Raw genomic sequence first — 18,771 nt, forward strand, 5'->3', positions numbered from 1 at the left:
TAAAACACTGCCTAAGTATTTTCAATCATCAAATATGGTTGACACAGATCATTGAAGGCAATATATATGTATTTCTTTCTTTTCAAGTCATTAAGATACCACGTGATTGTGTTGGCTCTCAAGTTGAGTGTACATATTCATGTGCCATTTTGTATATTCAAGTAAACTACTAACATGATTATCTTAAGTTTCTCATCAGCAAAAATAATTCTCACAACAACATATACCACATATTTGGAACAACAAATCACTAAACTTATCCCAATACAGAAGCACAAACACTGAACCCTACTACAAAATCACTTGAACAAACCCTAAATTAATCTAAAATTCATACAAAATATCACCACCGAGGACTAAAAACAACACACAAAGAAGTAAAAACGAACTACAATTGTAACAAGAAGCAAGAATTTTTACCTAGCTGCCACACAAGATCAATTGTTGAAAGATTGTCCTGGCTGCCTCATAAAGATTCAATCGCTGGGGGGAAGCCTTCTCAATCGATGAAGGAAACAAACCAACAAATTTTGCACCAAAGGAAATAGACAGACAATGCTTGAGGATTTTAATCCAAAAATTGAAAGAAAGGGAGAGAAAGTGAGAGAATCTCTCCACAAAACGAAATAATTTTTTTTTTTAGACTTAAAAAATTCTCAATAATGATTCAGGAAGAGAGAAAATGGAGAGAAAGAGAGAGAGTGATAGAAAACGACAAATTCTCACACCAAAAAATGAAACATATTTTTTTTCTTCTCCTCAACAAAATGACAATCGTGATTCAGGAAGAGAGAAAGTCAGAGAAAGTCAGAGAAATACGAGGGGGCAATAAACTGTTCTTTTCATTTTAATAGAGTAAAATAAAGATTTGATATGCAAACAATATTCTACCAAATATGACTGGCTCATTTTATTTATTGTAGCTCAAATGCTCACTTTTCATGTTTTGGCTAATCCAATGCACGACTTTTGTAGTGAAATGAGTCATATTTTGTGTTTCATTGGAATTTGCTTTAAAGGTTGGCTTAAGTTATAAGAGTCTTGATCTTTAGATGCAAATAATTTATATGTTCATCGGACTAGAAAATCTTTCTTTTTAAGTTATTTGAGATGCATTTGCGAGAAACTTTTTATTGAAATTTGTAAAATAAAATTGTAGGAATATCATTAATTTTTTAAAAATGTATTTTATTTAAAATAGATTTATAAAAAAAAAAAATTGTGTTTCTATCCTAGTATCCTTACTAAAGTAAATAAACAAATAACTTATCTGACTAAAAACTCTTGGATTAATCTCCCAATAGAAGGAGCGCACTTGTTTGTGTTGTGAAATGTTGTGCAAAATATACATACCAACGATGACAAATAAAGTAAAATCAGTCACAATCAAGCACACGCATAATATACGTAGTTCGGCAAATTGTCTACGTCCACAGAACTGCATAAATCTTATTAATATAGGAGATTACAATTGTTCAATCTTAACTCACACTCTCTATGGCTTTTTACTCTCTCACATAATATGCACTCACTTGACAATTGTTCTCTCTCAAAATATGCTGAAAGTTGTTCAACACAAGTCAAATATAACAAATATATAACAAACGGTACTGAAAACCCTAATTGAAGAAATATGTGTTATTCGCTCGAGCGGCGTCTCAAGCACGTCTCAAGGGAACAACCAAATCAACATTGGCTCTAGCGAGGTGTTGAGCAAGACTCGAGCGAACATTAGGATTTGTGTCTTGGTCGAGCTCACTGTAGAGTGGGACTCGGGCGAACTCACGGGTTGAGTTTCGCTCGAGCGCACGTCAAGCGCACATCCAACAAACACATTTTTCAGCTCTAAAACTAGTCTTTACATACACCCCAACAGTTTGGATTGAGAGAGCGTATCAACTTATTACATCTAATCATTACAATATTTTCAAACTTCTATGTAAATTATAATAAACAATTAAACTTTTTCAAATCTCAAAATAAAATTAATATTAAAAATAATATTTTAATAGTATTTTATTCAATTTTTATCTTATTTCATATCAATTTATTATCTAAATCTCTAATGACTTTTATAGTTTCAATAATTGTTACATAATATGATAATATGATGGCATTCATTAGAAACATCCCTGTGCATATTAGTCAGACCACCAAGGATATGACGTTATTGTGCTTAATGATTACTATGTCGATGTCAAGATCTAGATATACATAAGATCCTCACTTCCACCCTTGAGCTCGGCAGCTGCTGTTTTAGTAGAAAAAAAAAATTATAATTAACGTATATATAAAATTATGTTAATTTATGAACTTAATTTTGTATAATATTTTATGGCTATAACAATTCTTTATGAGAAATGATATTTGCAGTCGTAAGTGTATAAACGTCGTGCAGTCGTTTTGAAAAAAATAAATAAATATAGAATCCACATAAAAATAAATTAATTTTTTATGAATAGATCTCACTCTTTTTCAAAACGACTGCACGATATTTATGCATTATACGACTGTATATAGCATTATTCGTTCTTTATATATATATATATATAGCCAATAGCCGTCCAAAAAAAAAAAAACATATTCATGGTGTCTCGAGTACATCTTAGTACGGATAATATCTACAATACCACATCTCCAATTAATGCAAGACTCACAAAAAATGTAGTTGACATGAATGTTTAATGTAGTTGACATGATTTCTTTTCCTTATGTTTAGACATGCATGTTCTTTTCCTTCCTTTTGGGAGGGAGGAGATGAAAATCACACGAAAAAAAAAAGTATTGCTATTATGTTTCTTCAATTATGTTATTTACTGTGTCTTGTTCACCTTATACTATTGTATGGTATCATGTGATTTATTAATATATATATATATTCAAAATAAAATAGCACACGCAAGTATAAAAATATGAAAACTGGAATCTTATATTCGTTTTATCCATTTTATGTTTACAGGATAACTAAGGCGGCATAGTATTTCTAAAAGAACCCTTTTAGATTATCATTCTTTATGTAATATAATTATTAAATTATCATCCAATATTTTAAAATCTTATTTTTCAGATTGTGACACGCTACCAATTTATGGTGTTATAAATGTTAATTGTGGTATATGTTTGATATTTTATAATTTATTTTTGATATAATAAAACATGAATTTTCATAGTTCTTAAATTTCTCTAAGAAGTTGAGAGCCACGTCATAAATTACCTTTTACAGCAAGACATGAATGGAATATCAGTAAAGTCTAAAAAAATAAATCTGAATCTCGCCTTGACGAAGGTTACGTTTGGATATTGAATTGAGTTGAAATGAATTTTTTATAAATATTAATAAGTTGAGACGATAAAGTAAGTTTTGTTAGGCCCATTTAAGATGAGTTTAGATGCGTTTGATTGTTAAAATGAATTTAAATATATTTATGAGAATTTGAAAAAGGTTGTGGATCTCGCGTGTAAGAGGTGTTGAATTGAAAAAAATTGCGGGTTTCACGTGTAAAGAGATTTTGAGTTGAGATGAGTTTAATAATTTGAGAGTTTGATATTTAAATGTTAAATTCAACTTAAAATTAGATTAAATTGAAATAACTTAGTCTAATAATCAAACGAGCTTGAAGATTCCCAAAAAACAAAAACTCTGTTTCGTTGGACAGTAACAGATAAATGTCTTTTGGCCACTTGGTGACCCAGTCTGATAAAATATAGTAGTGCTACAGACAGGCACAAATCTGTGCCTGCCCGCGAACCCTACTGACGTGTTAAAATTCCACATCAGCAATTATATTTAAAAAAAAAAAAAACAAAACAAAACTCGAAGAGAATGAAGAACCGAGCGGGAAAAGTGAAAATGCAGCCCAGTTCATTCAAGCGGACGGAGAAAACAGTAGCCCACTATTTCGTTCTCTTCCTCGGCGTTAGATCTTACCATTTCATTGTCTTCCTCTGCTTCAGATCTCGTCTTCTCTCTTAGATCTCAGTTCTCGTCTCATCTCCACAACATTACATTTAAGAGATTGAAATTCATGAACTCTTCATCCATGCATGGAAGATACATTCTAGTTATAGTTGAGTGAAACCCAGAGACGTGAGCCTACAAAGGACCATTGGGTCCTACTTCAATTGATGGCAAATGAGTCTCACTTCCATCAGATGCAGACTCAGACTTATACACGACCACGAAGGACTCTTCCATTGTCTTCCCCGGCTGACTCATATCAGGTGGCCCAACTCCACAACCAGAGTTCAAATACTACTTAAAAAAAAAAACCAGAGTTCAAATAATAAAGTAAGCTCAGAAATAAGAATGAATGCAGGACCAAACCATTGCAGTTAAATACACTGATTTCGTCAGGAATTTTGAAATGAAGCCTCGAAAAGATAGAATAATGCTGAGTATCCAAACCCAAGTACTATAATTAATCGAAAAGCAACCAAAACAAAGACATAGACTATCTAAATAAATTAAAATTATCAAAGCGAATATGAGTTTATTCAAACGGTCCTCACAATCTATTCCAAGGTTTTGAATTTCATTCCGTACCGGCTGGCACGATCGAAATTTTTCGTACCGGCCGTCCGGCCAGTACAAGGACTATATACATTTCGTACCAGCCATACCGGCCGATATTTCGGCCAGTTTTTTTTTTTTTTCGTTTTTTCAAACTATAAGTTTATTTTTTAACTCTCAATTCAGACTAGACTATTTATAATTTATATATATATGTATTTATATATAATTTATTTATATATAGACTATTATTTTGAAATATAATTTATTTATATATCGACCATTCCGAAATGTTATCCCGAAATGTTATCCCGAAGCGGTATCGGTACCGAAATATTTCGTTCCAGTGCTTTGACCGGTACAGCGTCCGGTACGGTATTCAAAACATTGATCTATTCGCTAAGAGAGATGCATAAGAGCATAAACATAAGCAATTACAAGAAAAGATACGAAAAAGAAATCCCACATATGAACAATTCTGTGTTCCAGGCTAAAAAGATGAACCAGTTAAATAAAAAGATGAATTCGCTCTGAAAAGCTAAAATATGAATTCAAATAAACTAACCGGAGCTAGAAGATGAATTGTTCAAGAACTTGTCGGCGTAAGAATCAACGCCAACAATGGAGAGGGGGTGGCGGCAATTTTGGCAAACCCATCTCCTTCTTCCTTGACTCCTAGAATGCTGCTCAGCTACAGAGAACAAATCAAAACAGTTTGGGACTTGAAAGGTTAGGTGAGTGAAGATTTCATGAATAAGACATGTTAGGTGGTGAATGCCGTAACACATAGAGCATATAGAGTTTCTAGGAGACAGATTGAGCAGGGAAAAATGTAAAACGTACGCTTTGCTTGAAGTCAAACCCTATTTCTTTGGACTTTAAATGCATTGTTTTATTTACTTCAAAATGATGCGTTTGTTTTCACACAAGATGTCGTCCACGGCCAAGCCCGACTCCTGCTTGGGTTTAGAGTTTTTCAATAAAATAATGGCTTAAAAAATACAGACAATAAATAAAGACGAAAAATATAAGTATCTTCCAATTTAGAAATTTCCACCCTGTCAAAGAGAGGATTAGAGAAGGAACTACAGAGGTGGGTGGGGATTTGTTGTTGTTGGTTAGGATAAGAAAAAACAAAAATAAATAGATCTATGAGAAAAAAAGTTGTGGCTGCAATTGGCCGATCAATTCGTATCCCCCACCTCCACTACCGAATGGTCTCCACTCGCTCACCAATCTCTCTCTCCTCTCTCTCTCTCGCAAAGAGCATTTTGGCTGCAACTGGTCTAATTGACTGTGATAAGAGGGGATATAATTTTAATTAAAAGTTAAAAAATTAAATAAAATATTATTAAAATATTAATTTATAATATTATTATTATTTTAAGATTTAAAAAAATTGAATTATTTATTATCTTTTATGTAAAAATTTAAAAAAAATTATAATGATGAGATGAAACTGTTTCTATATTTAAACGGGACAAAAGATTAAGAGTTCATTTGAATAGTGAGATGATATGAAATGATTTTAGATGAATTGAATAAAATATTAATAAATATTATTTTTTAATATTATTATTATTTTAAAATTTTTATTATATTTTATATAAAAATTTAAAAAAATTATAATGATGAAATCAGATAAGATGAAATGAAATGAAATGATATGATTTATGTATATAAATGAGCACTAAATCCATATGCATGAAAAGGAAACTCACCCATGACCCAACAAAGTGGGAAAATGAATAAATAAATATTATACTAATTTGATCATATCAGAAAGAGAAGAAAGGATAAATGCAAAATATATCCACCCCAAAATGAATCGCACTTTCTTGCTTATGGTCTAAAATCCTTACCAAAATGGTACAGGGAAAAACCAAAAGATAAGGATTAATTACAATACCCCCCCTTCTGTGCTCAACAACGAGAGAGAGAGAGAGAGGATATGGTCTAGTTTAGAGAGAGAGAGGGGGGTGTGTGTGGATTGAGGTTAGTTCTTTTTCTTTTTTTTGGAGATGTCAGGTGGAGGCTGTAGTATAGTATGGTTCAGGAGAGATCTGAGACTCGAGGATAACCCAGCACTGGCCGCTGGAGTGAGAGCAGGTGCTGTGGTTGCAGTCTTCATCTGGGCACCCGAGGAGGAAGGGCACTACTACCCAGGAAGGGTTTCGAGGTGGTGGCTTAAGAACAGTTTGGCTCACCTTGATTCCTCTTTGAGGAGCCTTGGCACTTTTCTTGTCACCAAGAGATCCACTGACAGTGTTTCTTCTCTTCTTGAGGTTGTCAAGTCGACCGGTGCTACTCAACTCTTCTTCAACCATTTATATGGTCTGTTTCTATGATTTCCTCCTGTTTTATGGAACATGTTGATTGACGTTGATTATACTTATTGTTGTCCTACGTTTTTACCATTTTTCTTCTTTTGAGTTTTGTTTAATTTATTAGTTTCTTATTTTGATTTGGGAATATGAACTTTTGGATGGCCAATTAACTCTGTTTACATTGTTAATTACCCAAGAAACTGTTTATATTCTTTAAAACCTCCAAGATTGTTTGTTATGGTGAATGTATGGGATGGAGTGGGGTCGCTTTTTTCTATCATATTTTGTTTTGGGTAATTTATTGCTCATTAGATGTTTACAATATAATGGGTTTGATACTTGCTTTATGGGTGCCATCTATATAATATAAAGATATATATTGGGATTTTTCTTTTTCTTCATCCGTTTGTGTTCATCTTGTCCCCTACCATCGGATAAGATCAATCACTTTCTTTTATATCTATTCATCTTTCTTAACCAAAGTTTTGAGCATCAAAAATTTATTTGATATACTGAAAAGGGAAAAAGGGTTTCTCTACTCTGCATAAAGGTATTCATATTCATCATCTGCTTACAGAATATCCAATTGTGGTTCAAGCCAACAGATTTCACTTTTCCATTTTAAATTTACTGGCTAATTTCTGTGTTTTAGACCCTTTGTCGCTTGTTAGGGATCACCGGGCAAAGGAGGTTTTAAGTGCCCAAGGGATAGCTGTACGTTCCTTTAATGCGGATTTGCTCTATGAACCGTGGGATGTTAATGATGCTCATGGCTGCCCGTTCACAACTTTCGCCTCCTTCTGGGAAAGATGCCTTAGCATGCCTTATGACCCGGAGGCACCACTTCTCCCACCTAAGAGGATAATTTCAGGTCAATGTTCGTCCAAATCTCTATGTACTTTTATGAGGATGAAATCTTTGATTTTTTAACAAGAGATTGCATATTGAATTTATTCAAAATGGCAAGCCCCCTAATATGGGAAATCTTTTATGCTTGCTCCCAATTCTAATTAGGAAATTACTTGGAAAATATCACAAACATTGGTAAAAAGCAAGAGAACAAAATGGTTTATGTGGATTTCCAGTGGTGAGATCATCAAATTGTGTTAGGTTAGCTAATTAACGTGGCACATTGTGTGCTGACATTATTGAAGCTAATAAAAAGGACTTTACTGCAAAGATTGCAAGTTTTAAATGTCTAGACAGATTACAGTTCAGGTGGCATGATTAACAGATAACCCAGAGCATAAAAATGCGGTGAAACTTTTAACTGGCCTTCATAATTTACCTATTGACCTCTGGTTGGGGCCACGGAGCACGTGTCGGAAAAAATTAAAAAAGTGATAAAAAAAAGTTACCTATTGAAACCTTTTTGAGCCTGTCTACCAAGTGATGCGTATTCTATGTCGTGTTCCTCCCTCTCATTTACTGAGGCAGCTTAGCCTACTAAATATCTGATGGATCTCAGAATGTTGCAACTTACCCCTTGTGGCTAATATGACCATGTTAACATCTAAATGAAATACCTACTTGGAAATAAAAAAACAGTAATAAGTTTTTCTACATTTAAAGTGGATAATATTTCTAAACAAAGTGGTTGCAGTTAACTCACGCTGTTATAATTTAGAAGTATGAACAGCGACCTTATGTGTCTCCAAACCTCATGTCTTTTCTTGCACCCTTCTCAGGTGACGTATCAAGGTGCCCATCAGATGCATTAATTTTTGAAGATGAATCAGAGAAGGGAAGCAATGCACTTCTTGCTCGAGCATGGTCACCCGGTTGGAGCAATGCTGATAAGGCTCTGACTACATTCATAAATGGGCCATTGTTAGAGTATTCTAAAAACCGAAGGAAAGCGGATAGTGCCACGACCTCATTCCTCTCTCCCCACCTCCATTTTGGGGAGGTGAGTGTGCGGAAAGTATTTCATCTTGTCCGCATCAAGCAGGTTCTCTGGGCCAATGAAGGAAACAAGGCTGGTGAAGAGAGTGTAAACTTATTTCTGAAGTCTATCGGTCTTAGAGAATATTCAAGATACTTGAGTTTTAACCATCCTTACAGCCATGAAAGGCCTCTTCTTGGACACCTCAAGTACTTCCCTTGGGTCTTGAATGAAGGTTATTTTAAGGTATGGAGACAAGGTAGAACTGGTTATCCATTGGTGGATGCTGGCATGAGGGAGCTATGGGCCACTGGATGGTTGCATGATCGGATACGAGTAGTGGTTTCTAGTTTCTTTGTGAAGGTTCTTCAACTTCCTTGGAGATGGGGGATGAAATACTTTTGGGATACACTCCTAGATGCGGATCTTGAGAGTGATGCTCTTGGTTGGCAGTATATATCTGGTACTCTCCCTGATGGCCGTGAATTTGACCGAATAGATAATCCACAGGTGCGGATGGATGTAATTAGTTCTGGCCAACTTGGTTCTGTTTCTGACCTTCCAGATACAACCACATCTTTAAATCTATGCTAATTCTGATTTACTCTTCTACATATTCTCTGGACTTTCCAATATAGATGTATATTACCTCAGATCAAGATTCTAGTTTTCCTAATCGAAGTCTTTTAAAGAATAACTTGTGTCCTAGCATAACTTCTTGTCAGCCTCTGCCCCTGTCTGTCTGAATGAGTGCATATAGCAGAAATGTAGGAGACATGCTTGTGAGGTTATGCCTAGTAACCTGGTGAAGCCCTGAAGGACTGATCTAGTGGTATTCAAATTCATATCTGGGCTTATGTTCTTATGTTTAAAGTTAACAGTGTTTTTCCCTTTAGGAACCTGCATTCTCTATAATATAGATAAGTTTCAGGGGCTTTCAGCAGGCTCCAGGTTCATGCTCTAGTTGGTTTACATTCGGATTTTGCAGGTCTTTTAAGTCTTAATGCATTTTTTTTTTCTTTGTACTCAAATTTAGTTCAAAAGATTTTGCCCATGGGCATGACCACATACATGACAGTAAGAACCTTGTATTTCAAAATTTATTTTTCTGAAACATTTCATATTAATCAAGGTTCCCCCGACTCTGCATTCAACTTTGAGAATGCAAAGTTGTGCAAGGAATATGGAGATAGAACTCTGAGAATGCAATCATAAAACATTGACATTTGACTCGTGCATTAATATTAGCTGCAGAGCTGCTTGTGGATGATAGACTTTTAGTAAGGAAAATTTTCAACTAGGTTATTATTTTCTGACAGTTTCAGGGTTACAAGTTTGACCCTAATGGAGAGTATGTACGACGTTGGCTTCCTGAACTTGCCAGGCTACCAACTGAATGGATACACCACCCGTGGAATGCACCAGAATCTGTACTCCAAGCTGCTGGAATTGAGCTGGGATCAAACTATCCTCTTCCCATTGTAGAGATAGACTCAGCAAAAGCCAGGTTGCAAGAAGCACTATTAGAGATGTGGCAGCAAGAAGCAGCATCAAGAGCTGCTATTGAAAATGGAACGGAGGAAGGGCTTGGAGAGTCTGATTCAACCCCGATTGCCTTTCCTCAAGATATACAAATGGAGGAAAATCATGAACCAGTGAGGAACAACCCCTCTACTACAATTCGTCGCTATGAGGATCAGATGGTCCCGAGCATGACTTCTTCTTTGGTGAGAGTGGAAGAGGAAGAACCTTCTTTGGATCTTCGAAATTTGGCAGTAGATAACAGAGGTGAAGTGCCAACCAATTTAAACGGAAATCAAGAATCAATGAGGAACACATTAAACCAACCAGTTCTTCAGACTGTTCGGAGAGACAACCTGGCACAATTTGGTACTCCAATAGTGCTCCGGAGTGCCCCTGAAGATTCCACGGCAGAATCTTCTAGTAGTAGTAGGCGAGAGAGGGATGGAGGTGTAGTTCCAGTTTGGTCTCCTTCAACTCCTAGCTACTCAGAGCAGTTTGTGGGTGATGAATCATACTTGCCAAGGCATCCTCAGTCTCACCAAATACTTAACTGGAGGCGGCTATCTCAAACTGGGTAAGTGCTCTTGAAGCATTGGTATAATGAATGTAATCTTCATTTCCATTCTGAACACAACAGCAATGAACAGTTTGTGCCTTGGGTTGTCTTGTTTTAGCAATCCCTTTTTGCTAATCAGCTTGAGAAAGTTATTACCAACATGAAGTTGGTTTAGCTGCTCTCATATACTAAAGGTTTCTACTTTCTGATGATATTGAGATCAAGATCAGGTTTATTTTCCTCATTTGTTTTCAGTATTTCCTAAAAGAAAATCCTCATAGTTGTCTGAATGTTTCTTTCCTCAACAGGTAGAACATCTATAGACAAGAGGACCAGTAGTTGGGAGGTGGAGATGAGTGTCATGCACAACTCTTGGCAAATGGGATGTTGAACCGGTATCCCACATATATCAGGCACCACCTTTTGGTTTCACCGGACTGACCCGATCTGCAGCTAGCCGACCTACTTTGGATACGAGCAGCTCATCTGGCTAGCTGCTTTGCTTAGTTTGTTGTACCATATATGTAGCTATGCTGTATAGTAAATGTTGTAAGGGGAGAATAGAGTCATAATAGGGTTGTGTAGTCCTCCAATAAACCAGGTTTGTGCTTTCTCAATTTACTGATTAGGCTGATATTCTATTCCAATTTTTGTTTTTGTCATCCCATTGCAACATCCACGGCTGCATTAGCTATATAGATGTAAATTCAAATTAAGTAATGATATACATAAGACCTTTCTTTCAACTTTCTTTTAAATGGACGACAGTTGAATTAAAAAAACAAGAGAGTATTTTTAATGAGATTTCCTATCACATTAATTAATTGTAAAATGAGTTATATGGATACAGTAGAGCTTGAAAACTTATAAAGGAGCTTCTTATGTCCTCTCCCTTTGGTACATTGCTACCTTGACCTGGACAGACACTTGCAGATTGTTTTCTTCCTAGTTCCTAGTCTGCTTGATTCTTTTTATTTTCTGAAAAGCTAAATACAATGGGACAAAAAAAAAAAAAAACAACGGATAGATATTCGACAATGATTTGAATTTAATATAATCCCTTTTTAAGTAAAGTAAAAGAAAGGAAGGGCATTGAATTGCGCCTCGTCTTCATTGCTCGATTCCGAAAGGAATTCCGATTTGCAGCCAAGTCAGAGCATTAGCATTGAATTATGTAAATATAAATATAAAATTTGTATAATATGACATGATTTTATATTTGGTTATTTCACTCAAAATTTATTCTCACATTGGATCATTCATCTATTAGTTAAAATAATAATAATATATTATAAATTTAATAATTTTTTTCAATTTTTTTTCTATTATTATTTTTTTTCTAAGTTAAGAGCTATATGAAAATACATTAATACAAGTGCATAGCAATATTTTTAAAGTGCAGCAAATACATTCTAAATATTCAACACAATACCATTAAAAAAACACATCTGTCTATTACATTTTTACCTAAGAAAAAACACCCATTAAATTCTTTTTGTTTCCGGCTCAAGTCTCAGCCCTGACAGCACTAAAACAAAGCACAAACACCCCCCCAAAAAAAAAAATCCTAAATTTGAAAGATTGAATCCAGCAATAACAGACAACAACAAAAAATCAAAAAATTTTGAAATGAAATAAATGGTGTAGAAGAAAAGCAAAGGAACGAAATAAGAAATAGAAAAATATTGGTGCAGAAGAAAAGCAAAGGAAATACTAAGTAACTGAAAATATTTTTTAATCAGTTTGAAAAATAATAGAGAATGGAAAATAAATAATATTAGAGCTCGTTTGGATAATAAAAATATTTCAGTATATTTGTTAATGGTAACGAAATTGTTTGAGTTAAGATATTTTATTAAATTTTAAGAAAGGTGGGATAAAAAGTTAAATACAAATATTATAAGGTTAACAAATTATTTGAATATAATTTCTTCATATTATTTTTGTTTTGAAATTTGAAAAAATAAGATTATTTTTTTGTATTTTGTTTGAGAGTTTGAAAAAATTGTAATTATTAGGTAATGATTAGATGAAAAAATTGAATATTTAAAATTAAAAAATGTTGTGTTTGAGTGATATTTGAGAAGAAAATATATGACAATATTTGAGAATATTTTATAAAGTTGCAAATTTTGTGAATATAATTTTTGTTTTAAAATTTGAAAAGATTGTATTATTTTTTTTTGTTTTATAATTTTATTTGAGAGTTTGAGAAAATTGTAATAACTAGATAAATATTAAACGAAAAATTTTAAAATTGAAAAAGAAAATGTTAAATGTACTTAAAGAAAAACGTATAAAAAATTTATTTCTTCACATGTCAATTATTGATATGTTGAAAATCATAAAATTTGAAATTAAAAAGAAAATTAATAAAATGAGTTTTGTAAATAAAAATATAAATAAAATTATAAATACATGTAATATTATTTAGATGAAAAATATTTTATATTTAAATTATATTTGTAAATGAAAAATATGACTTAAAAAAGGCTGTAGTCAAATGGTAGCATTTATTTCAACGCTCACAGATGGTCGTTGGGAATGGAATAAAAAGTCGAGCAAACCAACGAGTTACAGGAATAGAAGCCTCGAAACGGAGACGGCAGAAGCAAGACGCAAGAAGTCAACACGACTCAACAGCAAAGTGCTGGCCTTTCTTTTTCATTGTTATAAAAAACTTTCCATTGCCAAGACTTCCGAAACGGTTGTAATTCATCACGGAAAACCATAGGCCTCGTTCGACTCTTCCTCCCTTTCACAAACTTTGTATACATGATATTTTGTTTTTTCTTTTCTCTTTTCAGAAAAGAGTTTCAAATGATCTCTCTCCCTCTCCGTTCCTTTTTATTTCTTGTTGGACCTTTTCCTTCGTTTTATATTTTTAATTATCATTAATTTCTTCGATTACTTGTGGGAACTAATAAGAAGAAGAAGCGGCCGCAGCACTGCAGCAGCATAAACAACCAAAACAACTAGCTCGGCAATTTTTGGCTTCCAATTGGACTGGTGAGAGGAAATTTTTGATTGCCCAATTCCTATCTCAAATTTTTTTTTTTTTGTTTGGTGCCTTTCTGGAGACGGGGGGGTTCTAAGCCTCTATTTTAAGGGGTTTTGTTTCATATGCATACCGACCGAGTATGTTTTTGATTGTGCAGCTTGTGAATTAGAGGAAGCTTTGTGATTTTGGGTTGTGGGTGGGTGGTTTGTTTTGAAACTTGGATTGGAGGTGACAATAGGAGTGGGATGTTCAAACAAAGAACTTGAAGGGGCTGTTGAGTATTTTTTTTATGGATATGTTATGTTGTTTCACTGCTTCCTACTCTCAGGTAAGGATGCTTCTCTTACTTCATGTCTTTCAGTGGTACTTTTATCATAATTAATATGCCATGTTGTGCGAAAGCTTAACCAAGAGGCTGGAAAGGCATGGTATTCAATTTTTGTGAGGGCTATTTGTGTGATTGATTGAGGAAGTTGTTTTAGGTGTTCCAATTTTCTTTTAGAGTTACAGACTATGGATGAATATGATAATTGTAATTTTATTGAGTTGAATTAATCAGTTTTCACAGGTTATGGAGGCATTATTGATCATTCTTTGTTGTTTAATTACTTTTATAACTATGGTCTATGAGCATATCTGGTATATTTAAGTGCCTTAAAAATGTCCTCGAATACAAGTGATATATCCACTTGCTTCTTGGTCCAGAGTTAGACTCCTTTTTGCTGGGTTGCTGAAATTCTGTGCAAGAGATTTTGAACGTGTTACACTATTAAGCCACTTAGTAGGATGGACTGATGCTCTGAATTGAACCAACTGTGTTATGATGTTGAGGGTTAAAGGTTTAATCATATTAGTATCCAAGAGTCCTAGGGCTTTTGGATCAATGGTTAGGTCTTTAACAATTGGTATCAGAGCAGGGACCACGTCACAGGTTTAAGTCATGGAGGGGGCAACCTATAGGCTGGATTAAAATGCCTTGGTACTATATGGGCATAGTGTTAAGTCATTGAATATTGATATATGAGGGGATGTCGGATTCAAAAGCGTGGTAGAATGTTATGATGTTGAGGGTTAAATGTTTCACCAAATTAGTATCCAACAGTCCTAGGGCTTTTGGATCAATGGTTGGGTCTTTTACAAACTCTATATTCTAGGACTTACAGGGCCTTCTTTGTAGCAAGGTGGAGAGAAGGATCTTAAACATTGCCGTTGGCATAATTTAGAACTTTAGTGGTCCTTTTTCACCCTCCCCCTCTCTTGACCAACACACATTCACATTCGTGAAAAGGTGTAGAAAAAGTAATATATACAGAATAAGAGGAAAGGGAAGAAGCAATTTCCCATGATTGCTCAGAAAAAAGGCCCCATCTCGATAACTTTCAGTGCTTATCTGTATGAGATGATAATATGCTAATTATGTTAGTTATTTCTTTCTTTAGTTTTCTTCCTTTTGTGTATAAATGGTTTAAAATTTGCAACTGCTAATTATTTTCTTTTGTGCCTCATGACTGTCTCTAAACCATGCTGGATTTATATTGGGGTTTATAATTTGTAGTTTTGTTATGTAGCTTGTAGGAGTGCGTTCCTCATCTAGCTCTGGTAAAGGAACAAGCCATGAAGGGTTAATAAAGTATGGTTTCAGCCTGGTAAAAGGGAAAGCTGATCATCCAATGGAAGATTTTTGTGTTGCTAAATTTATGCAGTTTCAGGGACATGAATTAGGGCTGTTTGCCATATATGATGGCCATTCGGGAGATACAGTTCCTGCCTACCTACAGGAACATCTATTTTCCAATATCCTAAAGGAGGTGCATAGTTGCTTCAAAGATTAACAGATCATTGCAAATTTTTTGTGGTTGTGTTCTTAAACTTTCTTATTTCTCATTCTAGGAAGAGTTTTGGGTTGACCCCCACAGATCTATTTTAAAAGCCTATGAGAAGACAGACCATGCAATTCTCTCGCACAGTTCTGACTTGGGGCGGGGTGGGTCCACAGCTGTAACTGCAATTTTGATAAATGGCCAAAGATTATGGATAGCCAATGTTGGAGATTCTCGGGCAGTTCTCTCGAGAGGGGGCCAGGCAATACAGATGACTACGGACCATGACCCCAATGCTGAACGAGGCAACATCGAGAACAAAGGTGGTTTTGTCTCAAACATGCCAGGTTTCTCACAAGCACTTCTCTTTATAAATTTCGTCCCAATGTCTACTTATCTAAAATTAAACCAGTCAATATCTATGAATCATCTTGTAAGTGGGACTGCGACTTGAAATTTCTAGTACAGCTTTTGTGGTTTTTAGATATTGCTGCATCTTTATCTATAGATAGCGTTCCCCTGGAAAGATAAATTATATCAAAGTTGTCAATCATCACCTAGAAGAAACTCTTTCTTAAGCACTTAAAAATGTTGGCGAATCTCTGTGCTTATTGTATAAATAAATCAATCCACTTAGTTATTGGCTTATCCAGATTCACTGTTGCATTAGTGGGATTACACAGTGAGGTAGCTGGCTATTCACTTTGATATGCGCCAAAATAATCTTGAAAGTAAAATAGTGAATCGCGTGCTTTGTTTCCGCTTGATTAAGCCTGGGAACTTCTAGGCTCTTTCTTGAGATATTTTGTTGTGGACTGATCACTTCCCTTTGTCATAAAGAAAACTCCGTCGATCCTCCTTGCATAGATTATATGTTTTAAGGGGCATCCTTGCACATAATCTTGAATGACAACTTTACAAACATGGTGGTCTCCATAATTTATGTTTGAAGTCCTGAGTAACTTCAATGCTACTTGCCAATAATGGAAAAGCAGATTTAAACCAAAGATAGCGTGGTATGCATCTGGGACTTGCATATACCAAAGATGGAATTTAGCAGCCATTTTTTTCTTTCCCTTGTTCTTTTTTATTTAAAAAAGAACTCCTTTGGTGCTCTTTCATATTAAACTTTTTGATGTAGTATGCTATTTCAAAAGTTGTTTCGTGAGTTTGGAAGTTGGATAACATTTACAGTGTTAACAACTTAACACTGATCTCTGCTGTACCCTCTCAGGGGATGTACCGAGAGTCAACGGACAGCTGGCAGTTTCTCGTGCTTTTGGAGACAAGAGCCTTAAATCACATTTGCGATCTGACCCAGATATACAGAATACTATTAAAGATATGAATACTGATATTCTGATCCTTGCTAGTGATGGTCTTTGGAAGGTAATTATCTAGAGATGTGTTTCCTTATTGCATTGGCAGTAGCCACTGTTACACATTCACACAAAAATGGCATATGATTGTCCTCATGGCTCTTGCATTAGAGAAAGCCTGTAAAAAGATCAATTTTCCCTTTTTCCATGTTTATAATCAGGTGATGGCCAATCAAGAAGCAGTTGATATTGCAAGAAAGATCAAAGACCCACAGAAGGCAGCTAAGCGATTAACAGCAGAAGCATTGAAAAGAGACAGCAAAGACGATATATCTTGCGTTGTTGTTAGATTTAGGGGGTAAGCCCCGTTAAATCAAGGTTGCTCTTCAGGTGCAGTATATATCTATAATAAGAGTTATTTCACAAAAGAATCTATTTGCTATCCTACTTATTGACATATTAAATACACCAATGGTGTGGAAGCATGTCATATCAGCTGGCATAAAAATATTTGGGTATTTTAATTTTAATTTTTTTTTATTGTAACAAGTTTCGTAGTAAGTAGTGTGTTGGTGACCAAATTCTTATTCACTTTGACTATGGTAGCGCTAGTAGACCATAATGTATATATAACGTCATGTTAGTTTGTGAATTTATTTTTATAATCTCTTTGTGAGTAGAGTACTTAACACACATACCTATATACGCTCGTGCATGATTACCTCTTCTTTCGGCTGAAAGGGCTGAGATCTAAAAGAGTTGATTTCTTGATAGCTTTGTTCTGAGGCATATATGAATTTCAGTTCCAAAGGTCTTGGGGTTCTTCTTAGTCCAGATCAAACTTCTCTGGGCTCCCCCATACCTCCTTCCCCACATTTCAGTTCAAGTTTTCAGTTTAATTTTAGAAAAATGCTAGGAGCTTGTTTTGGACTCTCGTTTATTTTGCCCGACTGCCTTTTCTTGTTTTAATTTTTTTTTTATTTAGTGATTAAGAAAATATTTTTAATAATATTTTTTATTTTTTATTTTTTTAAAAATATTTAAAAGTGTTAAAAAAATAATGTGAAAAAAATTGAAAGATTCACAATTTTATTAAACAATATTTTCTTCATCACTAAGTTGAAAAAAAAAAAAAATGGGGAAAATCACCCCGGAGCCCGCTAACATTTCCCTTAATTTTATTATCGTTTTCGGCTTTATTCAAATCTCTGTGATTTAGTTGTGTTTTGCCTCTCCTCTCAGTTTCAGCGTACCATATGCTTTGTTCATGGGCATATACTATACGCTGAACTGCAATCAAAGGTCTCGGGCGGTTGATTCTCTTTACCCAAATAGGTTTTGCTTTCTTATCTAGGTAGAACTAGAAGTGTCTCCATTGGAACTTGCATATTAAAAAGGAAATTTGGATTTATTAGAGTTCGGAAAATAGAGGTAGACACATAAAATGAACTCCACAACATTTATTAATCATTTAGGATTTGTTTAGATAGAAAAACAATCTCATCTCATTATTACAATTTTTTTAAATTTTCACACAAAATATAATAAATTATTATAACTTTTTCAAATTCTAAAACAATTTAAAAAATAATATTCTAATAATATTTTATTTAATTCATCTAAAATCATCTTATCTTATCTCACTATCCAAACGAGCACTGCTGAAAAATTCACTCACACAATTATAAATACGTGAAGCCTACTTAATATGACTATCTTTTCTCCTATTTTAAGCTCTAGAGTTCGGGTATGAGCCCCAAGATTCCAGGTTCTGAATCCTTCAAAAGGTACAATGCACAAAAAGTTATGTAGCATGTAACAACAATTAA

General features: G+C 34.4%; 2 protein-coding genes across 4 annotated transcripts; both read left to right on the plus strand.

Annotated features, from left to right (window-relative positions):
• The first annotated feature begins 6,287 nt into the window (after positions 1-6,287).
• Positions 6,288-11,464, plus strand: LOC109007373 (cryptochrome-1). 2 transcript variants are annotated; one of them, XM_018987034.2, is made up of 5 exons: positions 6,288-6,844; positions 7,490-7,708; positions 8,526-9,232; positions 10,042-10,820; positions 11,111-11,464. In XM_018987034.2, the coding sequence occupies exons 1-5, from the start codon at positions 6,532-6,534 to the stop codon at positions 11,112-11,114; spliced, it is 2,022 nt and encodes a 673-aa protein (XP_018842579.1). In that variant the 5' UTR covers positions 6,288-6,531; the 3' UTR covers positions 11,115-11,464. The 2 variants fall into 2 exon arrangements, with proteins under 2 accessions (XP_018842579.1, XP_018842586.1); XM_018987041.2 differs by having other exon boundaries at positions 6,386-6,844; positions 10,048-10,820.
• A 1,913-nt stretch (positions 11,465-13,377) lies between these two features.
• LOC109007388 (probable protein phosphatase 2C 9) lies at positions 13,378-17,607 on the plus strand. 2 transcript variants are annotated; one of them, XM_035692910.1, is made up of 6 exons: positions 13,378-13,811; positions 13,961-14,131; positions 15,372-15,611; positions 15,694-15,946; positions 16,858-17,012; positions 17,164-17,607. In XM_035692910.1, the coding sequence occupies exons 2-6, from the start codon at positions 14,093-14,095 to the stop codon at positions 17,302-17,304; spliced, it is 828 nt and encodes a 275-aa protein (XP_035548803.1). In that variant the 5' UTR covers positions 13,378-13,811; positions 13,961-14,092; the 3' UTR covers positions 17,305-17,607. The 2 variants fall into 2 exon arrangements, with proteins under 2 accessions (XP_035548803.1, XP_018842597.1); XM_018987052.2 differs by having other exon boundaries at positions 13,379-13,811; positions 15,694-15,970.
• Positions 17,608-18,771: the final 1,164 nt, after the last annotated feature.

This window comes from Juglans regia, chromosome 8 (assembly GCF_001411555.2).
Source record: "Juglans regia cultivar Chandler chromosome 8, Walnut 2.0, whole genome shotgun sequence".
Classification (NCBI taxonomy): domain Eukaryota; kingdom Viridiplantae; phylum Streptophyta; class Magnoliopsida; order Fagales; family Juglandaceae; genus Juglans; species Juglans regia.

Excerpts from the sequence above, each read along its gene's own strand:
- LOC109007373 (XM_018987034.2), top strand. The coding sequence starts at position 6,532 with ATGTCAGGTGGAGGCTGTAGTATAGTATGGTTCAGGAGAGATCTGAGA. Across the intron at positions 6,845-7,489 it reads CTTCTTCAACCATTTATATG|ACCCTTTGTCGCTTGTTAGG; the intron begins GTCTGTTTCTAT and ends TCTGTGTTTTAG. Across the intron at positions 9,233-10,041 it reads ACCGAATAGATAATCCACAG|TTTCAGGGTTACAAGTTTGA; the intron begins GTGCGGATGGAT and ends ATTTTCTGACAG.
- LOC109007388 (XM_018987052.2), top strand. The coding sequence starts at position 14,093 with ATGGATATGTTATGTTGTTTCACTGCTTCCTACTCTCAG. Across the intron at positions 15,971-16,857 it reads TTTTGTCTCAAACATGCCAG|GGGATGTACCGAGAGTCAAC; the intron begins GTTTCTCACAAG and ends GTACCCTCTCAG. Across the intron at positions 17,013-17,163 it reads CTAGTGATGGTCTTTGGAAG|GTGATGGCCAATCAAGAAGC; the intron begins GTAATTATCTAG and ends GTTTATAATCAG.